At 36.8% G+C, this 25408-nt stretch overlaps 1 protein-coding gene across 3 annotated transcripts in view; it reads right to left on the bottom strand.

Annotated features, from left to right (window-relative positions):
* The window catches only part of Elk (Eag-like K[+] channel), a 778027-nt gene that overhangs the window by 72092 nt on the left and 680527 nt on the right, over positions 1-25408 (bottom strand). For all 3 annotated transcript variants that reach the window (XM_069817143.1, XM_069817142.1, XM_069817144.1), the window contains exons 8-9: positions 11211-11374; positions 8113-8326 (exon numbers count right to left, since the gene is read on the bottom strand). In XM_069817143.1, coding sequence (XP_069673244.1) covers positions 8113-8326; positions 11211-11374 — 378 coding nt within the window. The remainder of the gene's footprint in view (positions 1-8112; positions 8327-11210; positions 11375-25408) is intronic.

Raw genomic sequence — 25408 nt, 5'->3', positions numbered from 1 at the left:
TTAATCGTTGCTTACGTGATTATACGGGTATAATCATGTAAGCAACGGTTTTAACTCTTCAAGTTTACGTTGAAAAAATGTATATTCTTGTTCTTACATTCGGGGTGGTTAGTTTCCAAATGTGTACACAGTTTTACAGGCAATAAGAACTGTTACTTAACACTTTGTTACATAGTGCACCAGGGATGAGACGATATTAGCTCCCAACCATGGTAGAAGAGCTCAACCTTGATCACGAGCGCATAGCGCATCCACTACGTAGCGTCGTAACGTAGACAACAGGGATGTACAGTACATGCACATGCAGCGAATAAAGGCAACAATTATTACAATAACTTGCGTTACTAAATTTCTGGCTATGTAATAGGGCTAATTATTAAGTTATTTAATATACATGTACATATATAAACAAATCGCTAAGGGAAGGGTATTTTAGGAACAAAAAGAGAAATAGGAAAAGTTAATTGTATGTAAACCATTTTACTGTTAAAAGCATTATTATTTATTATGTAAATACTTCGCTTCATTGGTTAGGAGAAACTAATAGGGTCTACCTGCTCGACGTGTGTGATCTCTAAGTACTTTTGAGTATTTGTTGAAAAAATAATAATGACAATATTGATTGAAATAGAGTATATTGATTGTGTGATTGTGAAAATGTAGTCCTTACTCTCCAGTCGTGATTATGTAATGAGTTTTCTTAGAGTGATTTGTGAGATGCACGTAACACGAAAAAACAAATTGATTAAATGAAGATATTGAGAGCCAACGTAATTTTTGGGGTCAATCATTTAAGGGGATATGTATGACTTTTAAAACTTCCACAATTTCGGCCAAAATTTGTAAAATTTAAACTATATAAACAGATCTATAATAATATCATCTGTACAAAATTTGGTGCAATTAGGTCTAATAGGCCTAGTTTTGAAATTATATTTTCAAGTGTATTTTATAGTGACGTTACTAAAAAAGCTTCTTGCATCAAAGTTTTCAAAATGTTTAGTTCATATCTGCTCAAAATCCTGAAAATAGTTATTGGAATAAAAGTGAATTAGCATTTTGAGCTTAGTAATAGTATAAGTTAAAGTGCAATCAAAGATAAAATATTATTTCTAAATTAAAGAAACACGTACGTAGTCTAATAAAAGTCTAATCCAGAAACAAGCAACAAATGAAACATCAACAATACATTTAAAATAAAGAAATAAAAGAAATCTAGGTACAATCTACTGACCCAAATGTAAATTAATTTACCTTCGATGTCAATTCCGAAATGAATTTATTTCTCTCTTCTCCTGAATAATGCCTATATATATTTTTTTTTCATGTTGCGTCTTATAATGCCGTTTTATGTTGCTTTCTTTGCAAATGATATTTTTTTTACACAACAAACACTGGACTTCATCACCATGTTCGAAGCATAAATATTGTGTCTTCCATTCTTCCTTGAAAGCTTTAAGCGCTTCCGTTCCGTCATGATGCGCTGCGTTCTAAGATATGTACATCCTTTAGCAATGTTTACAGGTAAAACAGCTCCGCTCGCGCGCAGCGGGCATAAAAGAGCTCTCGCTCGCAATTATTAATCACCATTGCAAGACTGTAGTACACAATGGGCGTACGGAGCAATTTTATTGCCTGTATACGTAAATCCAAGAGCCAAATATGATTCATCATAAACATATTACGGTAGTTTAAATAGCATGCGTTAAAATAGTCACACATGCATTACATACTAAGATGTGCTAAAAAGTAAATAGTAATAATTCGCGAATGTGTTCATATTTCGCTATTAGAACTCTATTTCGCGATTTGTCGCGATTGTTTTATCCGCATATTATTAATCAGAATCACTTAATTAGTAAAGATTAGCAAAAATCTATTATATATCTATTATGTTCTGTTTTTCGCGATCTCCATGAATACCCGGCCTTGGGTATTAGCAACATTCCGACAAACTTCATTCCATTATCAAATTCACATCCAAGGACCGTACTTTGTCCCAGGAGGCTACAAGATTAAGGATTACTGAAAATTTTAAGTACACGACGCAGATCTATGAAATTTCTAATAGCGTGGAACTTCCACCATGTCGAACGATCGATTCAGCGTCATGAAAATACAGGGGATGCCTTATTTTTCGAGACAGAGATGAGAATAGAGGGGAAATTGTGGAGTATGTTGGTGGAATGACGATAGAAAAAAAGGAAGAACCCCGAGAAAGCCCTCACAATCTTGACTTTGTCCACCACAAATATTGCTCAGTCACTGCCGAGATTTGAACTCGGGTCAGAGGTCATCGTAAGCCAGCGCTCTGCCAACTGAGTTACCATGGCGACCTGTATTTTTATTTATTCGTTCTCTATTTTTTTATTCCGTGCACGTTTGTCTGTTTTTTCCTTAAACCCTTTCATTTACTTCTTTTATTGCTTGCTCTGCATTTCTTACATAATTTGTTTTTTTTTTGGCGACTTATTTTCTTTTTAATTTCTTTAATTCATTTTCTTCTTCTTTATTTCTCCCTTCTCTTTCTCTGTCTTTCTCGCTTTCAGTTTTCAACTCAAGTTCTTCATAAAATAAGACATCCCTGCTGTGTACTTAAGTATATATTATTGCGGTCGAAGGCAAAATGCTAAATGGATAGACGAGAGTCTCTCGTTACTTCGATATGCATTAAAACTTTCTTGCCGTTTACTCATTCCTTGTTTATTAGAGAGAAGCATGCAAGCACGATCATCGGAGGAACGCATTTCATTAACAGAAAACCAGAGGACAAAAATAAAAAAAGTAAAATATACAGTACTGTGATTGAAGTCGTCTGGTCGATCGATGAAATGTAGGGAGAATTAAATACATGAACCAAACTAGATATGTTATAAAATGCAGTTATCTGATGCTTGACTTTTTACACTGCGCGTTACGTAATGGAAATTATACAGAATCGACCTAATCTCTCCTTCATCGCATCATGTATTAGCCTGTAATCTCATAATCTCAAAATTACCGGCGGAAATTACTTGGCGGGATTTCCTCCCATTTCATTAATAACCTAGAACAGAGGTTCTCAAAATATGGAGCGCGTCCTCTAGAATTACAAAATGTGTGCGGTGAAATATTATCCCTAAAGGAGTTGGAATTAGCATTACAAAATCCCTATGAATGGTGAATTTGCAAAACGACTTAAGTCCACATTTTGAGCGTTCTGAGTTGACAGTATGATTATGTTACTGTGTGCAAGGGGCATCGTTTAGTAGCAGAATGACTTTAATCCACGACTTTTGTATAGTTTTTCTTACCAGCAGAATATTTGGTTAAGAGGTAAAACGACTTTAGTCCTGGATTTAAGTTGTTTTGCCTATCAAGTACTGAAGAAACTTACATACAGTAGAACCCCGATTATCCGTCCCCTATTAACCGATTGTCGGATTATCCTACTGTCTTCCTCTTGCTTCTTCTTTCTACAGAAATGTATGAAGTTCTGTACATTATATTAGCACGTTATTTTTTTGAGAGAGTATTATTATAAGACTTTGTCCTTACATAGTATGGTCTACTGTTCGAGTTGTCGTACTGTATAACTTCTATATAAAATTTCTTCCAACGGTATCAAAAGAAACCATGTTGTACTAAGTATCAAAAAGTGCAAATAGAGTGGTTTGGGGAACGAGAAACTGTGGCTTATCTCAGAATACGAGATTAGAATTACAACTGTATGCAATTTAATAAAAATCAAGGATAAAGTGCGTAAATCTACAACATGAAACGTCCACTCTTCCTATCTTCCGACAGACAGCCATTATAAGGAGCTTCCTTGCAACTTAACAACCCATTGTTAACAACCAGACTTAAATCAGTGAAGTTCTGATCCACCACCTAGTGTATTCAATACAGGAACATAGAGGAGCTTACGAGCGTGTAAGCATATTCACCAAATTTACGAAAATCTTTTATGGTACTGATTATCCGATTTTTTCGATTAACCGTTCAGCCCACCTCCTTCATTAACACGGATAATAGAGATTCTACTGTAATATGTAATTTTAATCATACAATCAGCTGATAAAATGTTTTTTGTCTGTTGTCATTAGTAATTCTTTAGTTGTGAAAATTTATTACGTTTGAAGAACAGAGGATGAAAATGAAAAGCAATATGCTCAGTAATCGTGCTAAACTTGTAGCTGAAGTAAAAAGTATTGCAATATGGATCCAAGTTAAGCATCGAGAGAGAGGATTTCCTTGCTGTCACATTTGACTACATGAAAAATGTATGTTTGCCTGAACACCAGTTCAGGATATATACTGCTATCGCCAACTTACCGTCCCAGCTTTCTCTGTGCACAACATGAAAACTAGTGAAATGTCCTTTTGTGTCAACCATGAGAGACAGGCCAAGAAAAGTCAATGAAGTATGTAATTTTCTCCTGCACACTACTTCAATAACTGTGTCCCATCCAGTACATTAAAGAACTGTGGTTGTTTTGCGACAGTTGTCCGGACAAAATAAGAACAACACACTAATCAAATTTTTAATGGCAATAAGTGGTCAGAAACATTTCTTCAACATCATACTTTTCTCCATCACAGGTCTGTGCTCTTGTGATTAAGAAATTGTTCAAAATAATGTTGTTCAACAATTGCAATAAGGTTATTTTATGATTTTGGTATAAATACATGTAGTTAAACATGTTTATGTGTCATTAACATAATAATTATGACGCAGGATTGAAGTTAATTTGTAGAACAACTTAAGTACTGAAGATAATTAAATTTTTTACGACCTGAAGAAGAGTACAAAAGTATGAATTTTTATCCTAAAACTATTTCCCTTACATATAAAAAATTATATTGTAACAATATATGGTTCAGAGAGACCAAAAACAGTTTTCTTTAATTTTCTCAAAACTACTTATAGGGACTTAAGTCGTTTTGCAAATTCACCATTCCTATATAGCCTACTACACAAAAAAATTTGTTAGCAACAGGTAGCCACCATGAATTATTGATGAAGGCACTAATTGTGCTAACATTTAAAAGGATGAATGAAATATGTTGATTAAGTGGAGAAACACTGAACGGCATAATAAGACGATCAGATTAATTTTCCCCCATGAGTTCGGCTTAATCTTCGTAAGTTGATAATGAATTTGGTATTAATTATAAATTAAGCAATCGCATAAGTTTACTGGTCTCACTAACAATGTGTTCAAATCAAAACAAACTTTAACGAAAACCCAGATAAGTTTGTATAACGCAGTGGTTCCCAAACTTTTCGAAGGTCCGACCCACTTTTGGGCAAGACTTTTATTGCGACCCCCCCTCCATACTATTGTGTACCAAACCGTACCGGTACTTAACCCCATTCAAAAAATGCAAATCCCTGTACAATAAAAAAAAACAGTGATAATTTTACTCAAAACCAGTGGATATCACCCAAAGAACGAACAAAATAGAAATATATTATGATGCAACGGCACGAAACATTAGGCAAACATAATTTCTAATACTTAAAATTAAAGCTGCGACGCTGCGGTAATAGTTCAATTAAAATCGGAAATGATACTTGACCTCTCTGTTTCCAGCGAACTTATAAAGGAACTCGAATTCTAATCGATATTACTTTACAAAAAGAAATTTGATTAATTTCACTTTAATAAGGGAATTGTAGAAAATTTAACTACGTATTATATGACAAATACTGGGTTTATTTTTGCTGAAGTGCACAATTTTAAACAACAGTTTTCTGAGTATGGTACTCAAAAAATAATTACAGTACCTAGTCATATATGAATACTGAATAAGTTTTTTAGACAATTGCGTCCAAACTGGCTGAAATTCCAAAATAATATAAAGAAAAAACTAACTGAAATATAACCCACTGATGGAATGTTGAAATTACACTTTTAGCAGAGCGTAGACCAGTTTTGCAAATCATCTTGAGACCTCCCTAAGCTCTTTACACAAACTCCCCAAGGGGTCGTGACCCACAGTTTGGGAACTATAAGTAAAACGTATTGAATCTTTCGACTTTAGTATACTGTTGTGAAAATTGGACAATCAAGGTAAAAGATAAATTAAGAATAACTGCGGAAGAAATGAAATATTTAAAAAACTTAAAATTGTTTAACAACACGTTAAAAGTGTTAAAATTAAAAAAAAAAAAGGTTATGTACCTTTAACACTTTTAACGTGTCGTTAAACAATTTTAAGTTTTTTTAAACAAAGTGTTAACGTGAACCAGAATCAATGAAATATTTAGGGACAGCAGGTTATAAATGGAACGACTACAAAACAGATATAGAAATTTTGGAAGAATTGAGAATTGACATCAGCCTTTGAAGAAATTTTAAATTATACAGTAACTTAAAACGGATACATGATGTCAATAAAATGCCCTGCAACAGATATCCTAGATTACTAAACAATTTCACCCCGGAGGGTACAAAAAGCCTTGGAAGAGACTTTATGAGATCGGAACGGGCCAATCTGTAGCCCAACTTCTTGGAAGCTACATGATGATGATGATGATGATGATGATGATGATGATGATGATGATGACGACGACAGTGATAACGATGACTATTTTAAATCAATATTTGAATTTAAAAAAAGTCTCGATCAATATAAATCATGACAAATTCAGTACCTTCTTTAATCATTAGTCTCTGGAATAATATTTAAGTTAAGCGTATTGTAGATATTTAAAAACAAGGCTTACACTTGAATTGAAATCATCTGATATTCAAACTGTACTGGTATGTTGCTAGGACGTACATTTGCTAGAGTGGAATAAGAAAAGTTTTCAGAAAAACCTTTGCATAAATAAATATTAAACATTTCTTGTTCTGAATAACACCCCCAACCTCCCTATAGCATAAAGACACTCAAAGATTTTATGAGGTCACAAAGTGGACGTACTCACCATGTATTCTTATTTTACTTACTTTATGAATGTTGAATGTAAATGTTGATACACCTATGTTTACGTTGGTACCATGCTACCATGGTAACCATGCAGTTATAAACAAAAATGGCTGGCCAGAATCCGTTTATCATCGAACTAAGACTAGTGACTGAGATTTGGCTTCATGGAAGACGTCATACCAGCGACACCGTAGAAACAGTGAATATGAAATTTCGTGACCGCTTTGGTGTGGAGCCGCCAAGGAAAGCAACAATGTTGAGGTGGGAAAAACATGCATTCGCAACACTTCGCATTGCAAGTGCGCCGATACCTGAATAGGCTTACAACCTTTCCCAACCGGTGGATTGGAAGAGGATCTGGAGACGATCAAGCTCCTTTTGCCTGGCCTCCACGAAGTCCCGACCTCACACACCTAATAATGCTCTCTGGGGGTTCATCAAGGACAAAGTGCAAAATTGTCGCTATAACACAACGGGACAATTACGAGCAGCTGTGATTATCTCTGCAAAACATCTGCCAGGACATGACGCAGAATTCAGCTGTGCTATGAAAATAAAAGTCTTTATACCGATGTCTTGGATCGTTAAACTATCAGGTACATGTCCATATCAATTAATCAACCACACCCATCGTAGTGTCGTAAGACATGGCGGGTACGCCCACTTTGTGACCTCTAATATACCCACACTACCGCTGGTTATTCTTGCGTCTTGCTGAATCTTGTTGTTCAGCCAACTGTCCGAAGACACGTTTGAACCTCATAAGTGACACCAATAAGACATCACTCATGAGGAAAATAAGCTAGGAGATATGGTGTAGGTTGGCCAGTTCCTTTCCCCCTTCATTGTATACATCGCTGACTAGCAACATATTACACTAATCAGACTTCAGATGCATACAAACTTTGTTCTTCCTTTGACACTACCGTCAAGTAAGATGTACTGCCTGATAATAGATGTACATATCAGCCAGAACCTCAATCAGAGGTATACTGGATTTTATCTTTAGCTATTTGGACTCTCGACATGGAATTAAACAGAAATACGGTGTATCTCAGGTGACGTGGAATCGTCACAATGCTACTTTTCCCACTTAAGACAGTACAGGCAAATCCACAGAAAACAGAAAAACATCCACAACAGTGAATTCCACGTCATGTCCCTGCCTTAGTCGATGATGTGTGATGTACTCACCCAGGTCCCACTGCTCGTCGTTCCTCTGGCGCTCCTTGTCGGCGATCACGTACCAGATGCAGGCGAGCCAGTGAGCCACAAGCGTGAAGGACAGCATGAGCAGCGTGAGGATCATGGCGCTGTACTGCGAGTAGCGGTCCATCTTCTGCAGCAGGCGCGCCAGGCGCAGCAGCCTGGTCAGCTTCAGCAGGTGGATGTGCGACGGCCCGGACTCCTAACGAGTAAATGAATGAAAGGATCGAATAAATGAAGGAATGAATAAATAAATAAATAATAAATAAATAAATACTAAATAAATAAATAATTAAGAATTCAGTAAATCAGCCAGTCAATCGATCGGCAAGTCCAGTCAGTTACTTCACTAAACCACCAGCTCAGTCACTCAGATCCAGTCAGTTCGCTCAATCAGGAAAAAATAAATTCTTTCAGTTATTAAGTCAATGAGATCCTCCAATCCAATCAGTTAATTCACCCACAACCAGTTCAATCGGTCTAGAGTGAGTGAGTCAGTGTCAGTCAGTCAGAAAATCAGTTATTTAGTAAGCGAGTCCTTCCAGTTCACTCAGTGAATTCAGCCAGTTCCATCACTCAGTCCAGTTAGTCATCAAAAAAGTCAAGTCAGTTAGTCAAATCAGTCAGTCCAATGAATCAGAAGAAAACAGTTCCTTTAGTCATTTAATGAGCGAGTTTTTCCGGTGCACTCAACGTAATTAGTTGTCAGTCAGTCTAGTCAGTGAGTCATTTATCTAGTTCAGCCAGTTAGTCAAGTGCAATGAGATATAAAATGAATAAGTCGTTTGTCCAGATCACTAATCAGTCAAGTCCAGTGAGTTAATGAGCGAGTCTTTTGTTTAGGTCAGCTGTAAGTGAAGTTCAGTGAGCGAGTCATTTGTGCAATTCAGTAAGTCAGTCAAGTTCAGTAAGTTATTGAACGAGTCATTTGTGCAATTCAGCTAGTTAGTCAAGTTCAGTGAGTTAGTGAGTGAGTAATTTGTCCAATAGAGCTATTCAGTCAAATTCAGTGGGTGAGTGAGGCATTTATCCATTCAGCTAGTGAGTCGAGTTCAGTGAGTTAATGCGTGAGTCATTTGCCCAATAGAGCTATTCAGTCAAATTCAGTGGGTGAGTGAGGCATTTATTTATTCAGCTAGTGGGTCAAGTTCAGTGAGTTAATGCGTGAGTCATTTGCGCAATAGAGCTATTCAGTCAAATTCAGTGGATGAGTGAGGCATTTATCCATTCAGCTAGTGAGTCAAGTTCAGTGAGTTAATGCGTGAGTCATTTGCCCAATAGAGATATTCAATCAAATTCAGTGGATGAGTGAGGCATTTATCCATTCAGCTAGTGAGTCAAGTTCAGTGAGTTAATGCGTGAGTCATTTGTCCAGTTCAGTTAGCCAAGTTCAGTGAGTGAATGAACGAGTTATTTGTCCAATTTAATTAGTTAAGTTGAGCGAGTGCGTGAGTGAATCATTTGTCCAATTCAAATACTCAAGTTCAGTTAGAGTGATTTGTTCAATTCAGCTAGTCAGTCAAGTTCAGTCAATCAGTGAGTGATGAGTGAGTGATTTGTCCATTTCAGCTAGTCAGTCAAGTTCAGCCAGTCCCTCCAATACATCAGATTAGTTATAGTCCAGTTAGTCCAATGCTGTGAGTTCATGAAATCTGTCCAGCTAGTCCAATAAGTAATTCAGTCCAGTCACTTCATCTCAGCAAAGTTTAGTCAGTCAGATCATATATTTCAGACACTCCAGTTCGTCAGTCCGTGCAATTCAGACAGTCCAGCTCAGTCAGACAGTACACCAGTTCAGTCAGACCAGTCAATGAAATGAAACGATGTAGTGAGTTTATGAAGTCGTTTTAGTGAGTCCAATAAGTCAGTTAATTCAAACAGTCCTGCTTAGCCAGTCAAGTAAAATCAACTAGGCTAATTCAACAACCAGCCAGCACATCAATTCACTCAGATTAATGCAGGAAGTCTATTCGGTTAATTCAGTAAATAAGTAACTAAGTAAATAAATGAATAAGTAAAATCAGTAAGCGAGTCAGTCAGTCAGTCAGTCAGTCACGTTGTTAGTTCATCACGGAGTAAGTCATCCAGTCCAATTTAATCAGTTCAGCCAGTATATCAATCAAATACTAACTCATTGAACTCACTACAATATCACATCTAATTTATTTGAACCATTAAATATTATCTGTTGTTTTCTAATGCCAGGCGTTTGACAATAAAGTCATTTGACCTCTTGCACTCCAATATTTTTCAAAGATATTATCATGGTGAGCCACTGAAGCACAGATTTTGAGGTGTTTCGAATCCATTTCTTGGTTTGAGTTGCACAATGGGCAGTTAGGGGACTGATATATTCCAATTCTATGCAGGTGTTTGGCCAAACAATCATGGCCTGTTGCCAATCTAAATGCAGCTACAGACGATTTTCGTGGTAAATCGGGAATTAACTGTGGATTATCCGCAGAGAGTTCCATTTTTTCCCTTGAGATTGTGTTATCAAATTTTGTTTGTTGAAGTCTAAGTATGTAGATTTAATAAATCTTTTCACAGAGTAATATGCAGATTCAGTAACAGGTCTGTAAGTAGCAATGCTGTCCTTCTTGGCTAGTGCATCCGCATTCTCGTTTCCCAGGATTCTACAATGGGATGGTATCCATTGGAATACAATTCTTTTATTGAGTGATATTAATTGAGAGAGCATTTTAAATATTAATTATTATCTAGATTCTCTTATCTTCCATCCATTTATATTCATGTATTTTCTAAAATAGTCTTTACACCCATTTTAATATGAAAATAGACGTCCACAAGATGCTGGTCCTCATGAGTGCATCACGATGAAAATGGACAAACATCCATGTTACAAGAAAAAATTGAACGCAACCTTGACTCAAAGTTCATACACTTTCGTATGCCACGGACGGTCCAGCTAATTCCAAAACATATGGCTGGCAGTTTGATGCAGAGGGTTCATATTCTAGATACATTACACTATACGCCGTAAAAATATAAAAAACGCTAGCGCACATGTAAACGGATTCTATTTCCTGGGTCGCAGCGTAATGTTTTATGACCCATGCACTCACCTCGCCGCTGTATACATCTGAGGCGTAGAGAAGGTCGAAGGGCAGCGCAGCCAGGAGGTCGACTATGAACCAGCTCTTGAGGTAGTTGAGCGCAATGGAGCGCGAGTTCGAGACCACCTCGCCCTTGCGGTTCACATACGTCGTTCGGAAGTTGAGTATGATGTCTGTAACAAACAAGAAAACGTATGCTAATGTTCTTACATTTCCAAAATGAGTAGTGATGAAGGTGGACATCCAACTCCGAAAAAGAATCTGAGTATAGTGGATGCACAAAAATAAAAGTTTCCTAGGAATAGCTTTAAGAGGATTATTAACTGCCAGTTCAAAATCATCAATATTTTTCAATTGTTATGCCTGTTTCATTGAGGCCTAAACGAATATGTTACAATTTTTTTTATCTTGTGTAATTTTATTTGGTCAAGTTTCTGTACAATTACGTAACTTACGTGTGATTAGTATATGTTCTATTTATTATTTTAAGTGGGGAGACGGGCGAAATTCTGGTCAGTTTGAGTAAAAATTCGCATTTCCGTTTTCTTGTAAAAAATGAATCAGCAATCTCTTATTTATATGTTGAGCAAGTTCCAATGCTCTGCTATACTCAAAAGAATAAAAATTACGCAATATATAAATTGCTGGACCCTTCAACTTTAGTTCCATGCAAATTTTACAAGCTGCTTTCTCACACTTCTTTTTTTTTCCAGCACATTTCGTCAAGTTCGAAGTATAAAAGCTCTTACAATTTTGATGATAGGATCATAAAATTTTTACTGCATGTTCTCCCTGACCATGTCAGAGACTGTCGAACAATATCAAAATTCAAATTTAAATTTAAAAAATCACATTATAGTTCATGGAATTGCTTGTTGAACACCTGTCAGATTGCGCAACTTCAGCTTAACCCATGACATATAGTAAATATTGTAACTATGCTGTTGTAAAATTGGCAATTAATATGTAATGTATTTATTATTATTATTATTATTATTATTATTATTATTATTATTATTATTATTATTATTCATATTATTATTAGTTACCGCTGTCATCATTGCTATCTCTGTTTTTCTCTCTTTTTTTTCTCATATTAGCTCGATGAGAGCTCTATGGTGTTCTTTTGACCCTCTATAGGGCTTTAATTTAATTTGTATTATTTTCATCAGTGTTTGTATTTCTTTTTTGTATTTATACGTGCTATCTGGTAGGATGGAAGAGAAAGCTTTATGGCCTTAATCCTGTCAGATTAAATAAATGAATAAATAATTAAATAAATAAATGAATAAATAAATAATTAAATAAATAATTAAATAAATAAACAAGCAAACAAGTAAATAAATAAATAAATAAATAAATAAATAAATAAATAAATAAATAAATAAATAAATAAATAAATACTGTGGTTAACTGAATAGCGCATGGATTTTTATGATTAAATGAATACTTTATGAAATAAAACATAACATATTTATAGGGCAATTTTTAGGTATGCAGTGATTTAAAAAATTTCCCCCCTTTTGTATTAAAGATATAGGAAAACTAATACGTGATGTTTTTCTAAATATGCCACTGGTCTTGCAAAGAAAATTAAAACATTTTACTGAAAAACTGAGCAACTCATTTTCATTTTGAAATATGCATATATTTTTCTTTAAATATATTTGTTAATAACTCAGAAACTAATTGACTCACAGAAATGCAACTTCTCCAAACCATTATTTATTACGCCGTAATTATGTGTACAAAAAATAAAGGACGTGGTTTGAAAATGTAGACAATAGAAATTTCACCCATCACTCCACTTAAGTTATGTTAATAAATATTACAGTTCAGCCTCAAGCTGAAATTGTAATCTGAGGACATCACGCAAACAATTGGCGTGTTGCAGGGAGATCCCGTCAGTTCCCTACTCTTCAACCTAATGACAGTGGACGTGATAGAAGCAGTTCGCGGAGATGGACAGACGGACGTATATGTGTATGCGGACGACATGGCCATAAAAGCAGCAAAGGTGGAGGACTTGCAATCGTACTTCGATAGATTGAATGACTGGGCAAATAACAACGGACGGATATAAACAGAGAATATGATATTATGGTATTCGCAAAGAAGGTCTGATGTCGAGGAATGATATAATCCAGCATAACCAAGAGCCACTATGGTCCGTCTCAGGAATATGTAGAGTGACTTGACGCATATGGGGCGGAGTCTATCTAAGCCGGAGTGTATTGCGGGCAGCATCAGCTCGAGGCCGCTAAGGGGTAAGATGCTAGTGGTAGAGAATTCAGATAGAAATGATCTCCTCCCTGCTAGCGATTAGTAGGTTCGTTCAACCAATGAGCGTATTCCGAATCTCACCGGTGAGCAATCCGATGGCATCACGGTGTTCCGAATTCCACCGATGACGTCATTGATGTCGCACCGGTGTCACCAGCCTACAGAGGTGGTGGCAGTATCCATCAGCCGCCATCAGTGAATCTGATTGGTTCTTGTATAGGGCGGGAATTAGCAGACGAATGACATCGTGTACTGTTGTGTCATGGCGGTGTGTTCTGCTGTATTGTTTGTAATGAGCACAACGTAAAAACAATATGTTAATGGCTTATGAGCGAACATGTCAACGGACCAGTTATTACTACTGGGTCAAGAAATAAGTTGTTTATGATCTCTTTTCTTTGAACGAGATGGCAGTACGGAAATTTCGCAAAATTTTGATCTCGTAGCACAAATAACAACTTACACAGTCGCCATGACAGCCACCGATCCTTCCAGCAGTTTTGTTCCTATTCCGCTGCAACGTGACGTCATTTTTGTCCACCTGTCCGGTGAGATTCGGAATACGCTGAATGCCTCCCCCCCCCCACAGCGGTCATTGGCGACATGTGGTAACCAGACTCAATCCATGGCTATCACCATAAACTGTGTATTAGATCATGCTTCCATACTGCTGACGGAGATTGCGTGTGCAAACTATGTGGGGAACTATGTCAGCAATATCACATACCAACGTGTAAGAAGGCACAGAAATCAATAACTGACATAGGAAAAAGTGATATTTATTAGTAATTCTAACAATGCACACTCTCTTATTATTATTAAAAAAAACTGTAGTTATTTTAGGATTTTTAGTCTGAAGGGATTGCCAACACTGGACACAGAAAACACAGACCTATATATACACGTATGATCACTCAGAAATGCTTATCTCTTTTACCGCAATCATCCCATAAACATGATATCGTCGTCGTTCAGGCAGAAGTCACTAAGTCCAAAATTAACGAAGTCCATTATTTTGGATGTTTTAAGAAATAATGCGCATCTACATGACAACAACTTCACATTTATGCTGATAAAATTAACTAGGAGATGTAATCAGAAGATAAAAATAGGTTAAATAATGGCAAAACAGATTTTTAAAATTTTATCAAACTTTAAAATCGCTGTAACTCAAAACAAAAATTTTGGACTTAGTGATTTCTGCAAGAACGACAACGATATAACACATACCAGAAATATGGAATACATCAGATCACTAAATTCCTTCCCTGCTGTTTAATGTGAACTGACGTTACCATTTGTTCGAATGAATTATAGACTTTAACTGATCTCCGTATAACGCTAAAATTTATAGGTGCCTTAGCCATTTCAAGAATACCATTTGAATGTCGTTAACTAAGCGTCTGATGTCGCCCCTTCAGTGCTGACTGGCGAACATCTAATTCCTTACTCGAGGAAACGTTCATTATACTAAGTGCAAAACAGTTTGCAGCAGTAACTTGTCTATAAGCACGGCATTGCCTACTTAACCAATGTGGTTACCGCTCTAGAGGACCGGAAACTGCAAGGTCTCATTCAATTTGCAGTCGTTTCGAAGGTCAAAGTTTCACTACTGCATTAAGAAGGCAATAGCAACAACAATAATTCGCTCGTCTAGAATTGGTTTGTAATAGTTAACACAGGAAAGTTGTTTGTAATAAATTTAACAAGTCTTTAGTTAAAAACTATGTCCATTTCTAACGATGCATCATAAACAGCATTAAATACGGAAAAAGGATCTATAGCAGCCGTGGAGAAAATGTGATTCACGAGCACATTGTGGCTCGCAATCATACCTGTGCATTTACTTTGCTTCCTACCTCCCTCAACCCCCACCCTCTCACTCACCGGAGTCAAACTCCGTTCCATTTGTATTTGTCTCTGACCTGCGAGTGTCGTATCGTCGCAATATCTCTCTCGAAACATGTACCTGTACAAAAGAAAGTTTCAAGTAGGATGGGAGGATGCATTTTTTTACTGACAATTAAATGTACGGTATGATTTGTTCACAAGTATTACGAGGAAAACGGTTGTATAACATAAAACGGCATTATAAGTTACTAGACCTACATGTTACTGATGAAACATTAAAAGGTTAAGTGTTGTTGTTATTATTATTATTATTATTATTATTATTATTATCATCATCATCATCTCTGTACGTCGATCCTTTTTCAGCAGATGCACGAATAATGCGGTTAGATCTTCAATTTAAACTCACAGATTTAAAATGTTATGTTAAATGAAAGCTAGATGTAAGGACTTGACAAATGTTCAACCTTTCAAATCTTTGCCAAAAAATAAATATCCGCAGCTTCGTTCTTTCGCTTGCTCTTTTGAAGCCATGTTCGCTACAACTTACGTTTGTGAAAAATTATTTTCAACAATGAAAATAGTAAAAACCAAACTTAGATCACGACTGACAAAATACCTTCGTGATCAACTACGACTGGCAGTAAGTGACATAATTCCTGATTTTGAAACTCTGTCGCAGAGACATTCTGAAGACAATTAATTTTAGGTAGTGATAACGTGTCCTATGTTTTCTTGTTCATTTCTTTCTTCGTTACACATACTAAACATTAGTTTGTAGCCTTGTACTGTATAACATTTTATTAAAGTGCTTGACATAAGGAAAATGAAAATCCGTTAATAAGTCAGACAGTTGCTTCACTTCCCCTTCGTGTGTCCGCCTCCTTCCATAGGTGCTATGCACGTTGAAGGTTACACAGTGGCTCGGCGCACGATCACATTTTCGCCATGGCTGATCTATAGCTTCGACTTCGCTACCTTAAGGCCTGTTCACACTGTGCGGGAATTTATCGAAACAGGCATTTACTCGAATCAATTCAGTGCACACGGCTTGATTTTTATCCCGTGCGTAATGAAATTTGAGTTATGCACGAGAAAACATCGAACCGTGTGTACATTGTTGCCCGGACGAAATAGATTCGAATAAATGTATTTATTTATTTATTCTGGTGTAGTTAAGGCCATCAGGCCTTCTCTTCCACAACACCAGGAATACAAATACAATAATAGAAATAAACAGAAAAAAATACACTATATACAAAATAAAGCTACACAAGAAAAAAAGAGAGAGAAAAAACATTATAAACAAAGTAAAGCCACACAAAAATATACACAGGTTGCAGTAACACAAACTTTAAATGACTGATTAAGTATCATAATTAATTGTATCATAATTAACTAACATAAACAAGAAACTTGGAATTTTAATCTAGATTAAAAAAGAAAAAAAAAAAACAAATCAATACTTCTAGCAATACCTAAAAACATTAACTAAGACAAAATTTTCCAATTTAGTTTTGAATTGTGATAAAGTCCGGCAGTCCCTGACGTCATTAGGTAACGAATTCCAGAAGCGAGGTTTTTCTACAGTATAGGAAGATGAGTATAAAGACGTTCTATGATGAGGGATAGAAAGAAGTGCTTGATGTCGGTTTCGAAGAGTTGTAAGAAATTGAAAGCGCAATAACAGATAATTCGGAGTAGAAGTATGCATGATTCTAAAGAGAAGAGACAGCGAATGTATTGTTCTTCGTTCCTTCAGATGCACCCATGAAAGTAACTGGGGGGGAAGATGTTATATGGTCAAATTTACGAGTATTGCAGATGAATCGTATGCACACATTATGAACACGTTGTAGTCTCTCAGCTAAGAGTGAACTCACATTAGTTAGCAAGGAATCGCAATAATCAAAATGAGGCATTACAAGCGTCTGAATAAGATTCTTTTTTAGACTAAGTGGTAGAAATTCTTTCATATGGAACAAGGAGTGAAGTTGAGAAAATATTTTTTTGCAAATGTGTGTTACTTGAGTGTTCCAATTTAGATCGCTATCCATAAAAATACCAAGATTTTTAACTGTTTCACTGTATTTAACAATAATCCCATTCAACATTATATGTGGTATAGTACTACTATCAAGAGTGCTTCGTAGACGATTATGTCCCGTTACGATTGCTTGCGATTTCTCTGGATTTAGCTTTAATCCAAATTTGTGTGGCCACAGTGAATTCGAATTCAAGTCTTCGTTTATTTTGTTTACTGCGTCACTAGTCTCGTCAGGGTGGAAATGCAAATAACCGTATCGAGAAATTTCCGTATCGTGTGAACGGGCCCTTACTTCTAGATAAGGTCACTCGAGTAAAATGATTAAGAGACCGTTGGGAGGAAAAAGTTTTATATGATATGGAATACGGAATGCTGCTTGTAATCCTTTGTTTTAATGTCGTGATATAGAGCTTCAGCTGTTTTTGTAATGTTGTATTTTAACAGATGTACTAAAATGTAACTGGGACAAAAGGAAATAAATGAATACAAATTAGGATTAGCCGTGGAGTAAAATATGTTGCAGGACATCGTACGAGTTAATATGGTAAGGGAAGTGTGTCGTGTTTCGCTTGCACCACGCACACGTACTGGTAGCTACGCACTCTGTTTAATGAGCTATTGTGAGATAACAAGTCCTGCATTGTTTCCGAATATAAATACATCAAAGGAACTCCGCGTGTTGATTACCGCTCAGTAACAGTCCAACTATAGCACGCTGCAGGTAAGAGAAACTCACACATTGATTCAATCTGTATTACATTTCAAGTGTTAATCATATTGTGGTTGACTAGCAATATTGCAATATGAATCATTCCAACGTCCTTCCACTTCACAAATGGAAGGGGTACTGAACGTTGGCGATAGCAAAGCATAGAGTACTGAAGAGTTGAAGTTAGGGAAGCTTATTTGAGGAATAACAATACGAAAGCGTCCTGGCGGTTGATGAAAGGAAAGCGTGCAGTAGATTAGCGACGGAAAAACGCACTGGGTGTTGGCAATGGGAAAGCGTGTTGGAAGTTAGCGATGGGAATGTGTGCTGGAAGTTTGCGATGGGAAAGAATGCTGGATGTGAAGACTGGAAAGCGTTCTGTAGGTTGAATAGAGAAATACTGTAGATCAGTGGTTGCCAAACACCACGAAATTGTGACGTAATAGAAATGCAACCCGCATACCACTATCGCAGGGAGAGGGGTGGAGTGGGTATCTCCTCAGTTAATGCAGTGAATAACAGTGCAGAGACGGACTGTGACCAAAAAACGAAAGCAATATAATATTATTCTACTTATTAACTATGCATACTTTTTTCCATGTTAATTTTTTATCCTCCTATTAATTATTTTTGTATTATTAATAAAATAAAATAAATTTATTTTCTTATTTACCACAGAAAGAGCGTGTACTTTACATCAGCAGATATTTGAAATTAGAAAAACGTACCAAACTGGTCACGAAGTTGTAAATTACACTACATACTTCAAAAAATATAGAAGTATTTTACTCCGATTAAGACATAGAAGCCGATATTTTTTATTGTTTATTTATTAATGAAATATTCAAATTACACTCATACGTAGAAAAAAAAACGTGGAAGTATTTTGCACCGATTAAAACACAGAAGCCAATACTTTTTATTGTTTAATTATTAATGAAATATTCAAATTACACTACATACGTCGAAAAAAAGTCGATGTATTTTACCCTGATTAAGACATTGAAGCCGTTACTTTTATTGTTCGTTTATTATTCAAGTTACAAGTAAGGGCGTGGTAGTCTTCATAACAAGAAAAATAATGACAACGTACATTGTTCTTTTATACTTCATTTAAAATTTTACAACAAATTAAGTATCTCATATTTTTGCCATCTGCACAAAATAAATACTTTTCCTTCCATGCTCCTTAAAATTAAGTTTTTACTTACTATTTGTTTTCGAAAAGACATCGAAACATATTATCCTACACACTTGTAACATTACATGCGTACGTCCGCTGCTGATAAATGTCTTTACTTATATCGAAGTGATGGCTGTAAACAGAGGGTGGGGATATGATGTCATGGTTACGCTTGAGTGGAGACAGGGGCATGTGTCGCGACACAGCTTTTGGCGATCACTGCTGTAGATTCAATAAGGGAAATCGTGTCGCAAATTCAATAAGGGAAAGCGTGCCGTAGATTGAATAAGACAATATAAGTTGTATAAGGGACAGCGTTCTGTAGGTTGAATAAAGGAATGTGTACTGTAGGTTGAATTAAGGAAAACGTGCAGTAGGTTGAATAAGAGAAAGTGTACTGCAGGATGAATTAGGGAAAACGTGCTGTAGGTTGAATAAGGGAAGGCATACTATATTAAATATTCTCATAGCTAGCAGTGCATATTTCTGTACAGATCACTGTGCATTTATCTGCGGAATCCCGACCAAACAGTCACTCAGTTGAGTGCGCCCCTTGTATAATGGCAGTTGACTTGGACATAAAACGTCAACGTATATGCCTAATTTGGAATCAGGCCACAAAGAGAAATACTGAAGGAGGAGAGTTCGGTCCGGTGCTGTGGATTGAATTCGGCGTAGCTCAGTGGTCAGAGCGCTTGGTACGTAGAACCAAGGACCCGGGTTCGATTCTCGGCGTCGGAACGAATTTTTCTCCTCAAATATTGATTATCAACAATAAAGCTTAAAAGTTGAAAAATATATAAGCGTATTGAAGAGACAGTGTTAGAAACGTGTATTGTGGCTTGAAATAGAACAGCGTAGTGGAGAGGCGACCATAAGAAAGTGCTCATCAACCAAGCAATAATTAAAACTTTTTTCGAAATTCGTTAAGAATGTTGAGCGTTGCAAATGTCTTGCGTCGAGCAAAACGGATGAATATTTGACTCGTGTTAAAAGAAATCCGAGTAAACGAGGTGTAACAAAGTACTGAGAAGTTGGAATATGACTGAGGTTTCTCTTAATACCTTTCTTCTAATTTCCAACTACTTGTGGATTTATGGCCAGTATTAACATTTATCTGTCCCGCGCCGTGGCGTCGCGGTCTAAGGCATCTTGCCTAGGACTCGCATTACGGAATGCGCGCTGGTTCGAGTCCTCATGGGGGAAGAAATTTTCTCATGAAATTTCGGCCAGTATATGGGACCGGTGCCCACCCAGCATCGTGATGCACTTGGGGAGCTACGCTAGGTAGCGAAATCCGGTTGCGAATACCAGCTATAACGGCTGGGGGGATCATCATGCTAACCACAAGATACCTCCATTCTAGTTGGATGATCGTCCACCTCTGCTTCGGCATGTGGGTGTGAGGCCAGCAGCCGGCTGGTCGGTCTAGGCCCTTCATGGGCTGTAGCGCCACGGATTATTATTAACATTTACTGTATCTGCTCTAACATCCTCCTTATATAGCGGATTTAATGTACTATGACTTTTCCTGTTTCAAAATTTTAAGTGATAAGGCGTGATAATGTTCCTCAGTTTCATGACTAACTCTCTAGCTTTCCAGCGGTTACGCAAATGCTGGAAACGGCGCAATTTCCCCTAAAGAGACAACTTTGAAGGTAACTTAAATACCAAATGAGAGTTCGTTACATATAGGAAAGATCCAGTCAAAAAACTTTCGGTTCAAGCCTTGTATGTCAATGGTTTCATCTACATAAAACTTTTGAAGTTTTCTATCTAAAATTACATAAGGATATTAATAGACCTAAAGTGAGAGATGACATCGAGGTGAATATTAATGACATGATTTCATGTGTTTTAGTTCACAATTTATCAAATTATATTTGGGGATCAGTCGCTTATACGGTCGATTTGCTACAAAGTTCAACAAAGAGAGGGTTGGGAAAAGGGGTGGGTTTATAAACTGCAGAGAGGGCTGCATCATATAGGAATGGGATGGGTGTGGGAGAAAGGAGAGAATGATAGGAGGAATGTATGGCGTAATGTGAAGATGCGTTTAAGTGATATCGAGAGGCAAGAGATTGAGCTTCAATATTCGGAAAAGTCACCACTACATTTACAATCAGATCTCATGCTTAACTAGGGGAGGTGTGACTACATGAACTCTTGTAACAAAGACAGCAGAGCAGGTTTAGCGTGGCTAAGATTGGGGGCATGGAAGGGTAATAAAATTGTCAACGAAGATGGGGAGCGTCTTTGTCCGCTTTGCAAAGAAAAGAACTCCTACAAACATATTTTATTACAGTGTGTCGAATTGGAACATGTACGGAGAAAATATCTACCACCCTCGATGCTAAGTCAGAATAGGAGTTTGCTTGCATGTCTTGACCTCACGGGGAATAGAGAATGGGAACAAAAGAATGGATTGTTCCTCTTGAAAGCGAGAAAGATTAGAGCTTCAACTGTTGAAGTTTGTGACGCGAACTGAGGAAGGGATAATAGCATCCACTCAACTGTACACTTTTATGTCTTTTAGGTTAGGATATATGATATAATGTGTTTTATTGTGTCATTTCCATTTTAATATGTGTGTTCTTTTAGAGAGTAGTTGGATGTAATCATAGGTGGGGGGGGGAATCTACAAAGGAGGACTTGTTTTGGATACAAAGCACGTAGTGTCAGAAGACCCGTGCATTGGATTTAGAGAAAATTATGATAATATAAAATCTGTATATATAATATTACTCAATAAAACAACCTATCTATCTAAAAAATTTATCACAGAGGCGCACAAACTCTGGGGCTCACACAGACAAAATTATTTACGCAAGTCTATTTTATTCTTGCAAAAGTAGAGCAGGCAAAAAGTTAAAGTTTATTCTAGTCAATCTAATCAAGTCTGTGAAGTATCGATAGTGAAGTGTTTATTTTTGTTGCGTTAGAAATAAGCGTTCTGAGATCTTTGAGTGGGAGGCTCTCTAATTCGTGACGTTTTTATTGCTATGTATAATAAAGGCGCCTATTAACATAACAGGCCCGTGGAGCTCGATGCTTGTGCCAACAAACTGAATGAGGCTTCCACTCTTCTAACTACTTGCCTTTTTCTTGTTCTTAACTTCAATACTAAACTGTTTATTTACACTAGACTGAACGTAACCACAAAGTCTTCTTTGACACAAGGCATGAATTGCGGGTTTAGTATTTGACAAACCTGCCAGTACCTCTACTGGTTAGTCTAAGACAGAGAGCCCACTAATATGATAGTGATATGACAAAAACACTGATCCAACACTATGATAGCAACATGACAGCAAAGTGACCTGGTACTCACTGGACTGATTCATTCATACAACATGTCGTCCGAGGATGAGGACGTTCTCAATCTAGTTAATTCAGGTAATATCAAATTACAGTGACAGAAAACATAGGAGACGATTCTGGGTGCATCCTTTTTGGCATGCTAATTTAGAACAACGCGGTGCTTTTATTCTGTTCAAAGAATTAAATATATACCCAGAAAGATTTAAAATATTCTACAGAATGAGTAGAGAAACATTTAATCTGTTGGTACAGAAAGTTGGATCTGCAATTTATAAAAAGAATACTAACTTCAGGATTTCAGTCAATGCTGAAGAACGCCTTCTGATAACTATCAAGTAAATAGGCCTATATGTTTATACATCAGACAAATAATAATTGTTCGTTTCTCGTCCACATCAAAGTAAACATGTGTTTACAATATGTTTATAGGGTAGAGGGGCCAATTACCGGACAGGTCCTATTTACGGACACTCCTAACATTTTGTCATTTTGTGCTTATACAGAATCCTTTATATATTCCTTTAGCTAGTCAATGGAAAGCGGTAATATTCTAGATCTGATTGCGACACATGGGAGTGAGATAGTGTGTGAAATCTGAGCTTTAGATAGCGCAAAGTGAGCAAAGGTTATTAGAATATATTTATATTTCGCCCTGTTATAATATTGAGCGGTAAATTATTCTGTGTAAATAAGATAAAATGATTTTGCAATAGGTTTATTATGTTTTCAATCCAAAAAATAAATGTAGTATCAAAAGACATGGCAAATCTTTAATAAGTTCAACAAAGGCTATATTAGGATCGTCTCTCATCTTAACCCTTGATACAACAAAAAGTGGAGCATGCAGCACTGTGAGCGACACAACACAACAAGTATATTGTCGAGTTGTTGTCTGATCAGATGAGTGGGCTTCCGTTCATTTCATATTATGGGTTATACGAGTATAAGAACATACACGTTAGCAACAAGCAAAGTATCAAATCCGTGTCGTGTTGTTGTCGCTTGTCGTTCCAGTGGGCGCTCTGCCTTAGACTATAGATATCTCCAAGTATGCACAAGTTATTTTCTATGTGGTTTCACAGCTCATGAACAATATTGAAAAGGCTACATACTCCTTTTCTGAATGTTCATGTTAAACCCGTATTGATAGTAAGAACTCGTATTTCTGCTGCTTGAAGCATTTAGATAACAAAACTAAACAAAGAAAGAACTAAACAAAGAAGAACTCCTATATGGAGTTGCTGTAAATGCTATTTGGTCCAGATTATGCACTTGTCACGGAGAGGGCAGAATTCGGGTTCCGTTCTAGCCTGGGATTTTTCATTGAAAAGTCTATAGTGGCATTTGTGTCGGTCAATATCGCAGTTAGAGTTTTCTCGATGTTGTCCTGTTTCTCCATGTTCGGTATCAGCACCATTTCGTCCGGTCTCCATTCCATCATCATTAAAGTCCTGCGTTTGGTTACCTAAAGTCTTCAAGTAACCAGCAACAGTATAGGTATTAGAGATGAACAACGATCGAGAAAGCAAGACTAACAGCGCCCGCAAAGCCGAAAACCCGCACGACAATGTTGTATTACGTCGCGTCCTTGACGTAAACATTGGTTGTGAGTGTTCCGAGACTCGATACTGATGATTCCCGAAGTCCCAAAGTCAAGCAGCTTTGAATCGTCACAGTTGTTTACAAGCATCAGTGGTTACTGTAACATGAGCCCATCATGGACTCCTAGAACATAATTATAATCAAGCACTACAAGGTCTATTCTTTACAGTTGTATTAGGTCAGCGTTGTCAGACACAGCCTAAACGGAGCGGAGCGCTCACTATAACTCGTTGCGTGCTCCGGTGCTTCCACAGACATAAGCAAGTTCACGCTCCGACTGGACGTCTCTAGCACCACAACCGGTTTCGGAGCTTACAACACTGACACTACTGTTTTAGGTATTTATTTCACTGTCCTACAAGCTTATGAATAATTGGAAGCACCATTCACCATCGCAGATTCCGTTTATGGTTCAACATTCTTTATTGCAACAGGATTTCACGGACTACATGTAATTATTGGAACAACCTTCTTAATAACATGCCTATTACGACACTTAACCCTACACTTTTCATCAAACGTTTATCTACTTTGGCAACTGTTATATATGTATAAACAATCAATTAGCCTATTTCAAACATCTCTACCTTTCAGTGTATAATAATCCGTTCCCCAGTCTTTATTTAATTACTAGGCCCTTATTAAAATACTAGGAATTTTCTTTTCATATCTTTAAGATCAAGTGTGCAATCTCAAGTAAAAAGCTATGTTTTAAGTTTCTTAGAAATGCAAATTTATTTGAGAATTGTTTTTTTTTCTATTTATATAACTATAGGTAATAAAATATAGTAGAACCAGAACATTTTGATAACTAAGATACTGTTCTGTTTTGTCTTTTTGTCTCATTTAAACATTTATAATGTTATTTATTTCAATATATGTTATTCAAAGTTACGAAATCTATGCATGCCGACCAAATGCTATTTCGAGAATGGTGAGCGGGACTCGAAACGCACGAGAATGACGAGTCGAGACTCGAAAGAAAAATGCAACAACACAGCGAGCGAGAGCGGCAGTTAGTTTTGTTCATCTCTAATAGGTATGTATGGAGTATAGAAGCCTCGGCGGCATCTATAATGTTCAGGGCTGCTGTTCAGTGAGCATACGAAGCTGAGCGCTTGGAGATTAGTGCTCTAATGTTAGAATTTGGTAGCCAGCACTTCATTAGAAAAGGAGGAAATGTATATAATCAGAAAGATGGAGAAATTTTT

Source organism: Periplaneta americana, chromosome 17 (genome assembly GCF_040183065.1).
Source record: "Periplaneta americana isolate PAMFEO1 chromosome 17, P.americana_PAMFEO1_priV1, whole genome shotgun sequence".
NCBI lineage: Eukaryota > Metazoa > Arthropoda > Insecta > Blattodea > Blattidae > Periplaneta > Periplaneta americana.
Note: the sequence above shows the minus strand (reverse complement) of the source record. Positions and strands in the feature narration are given on the sequence as shown.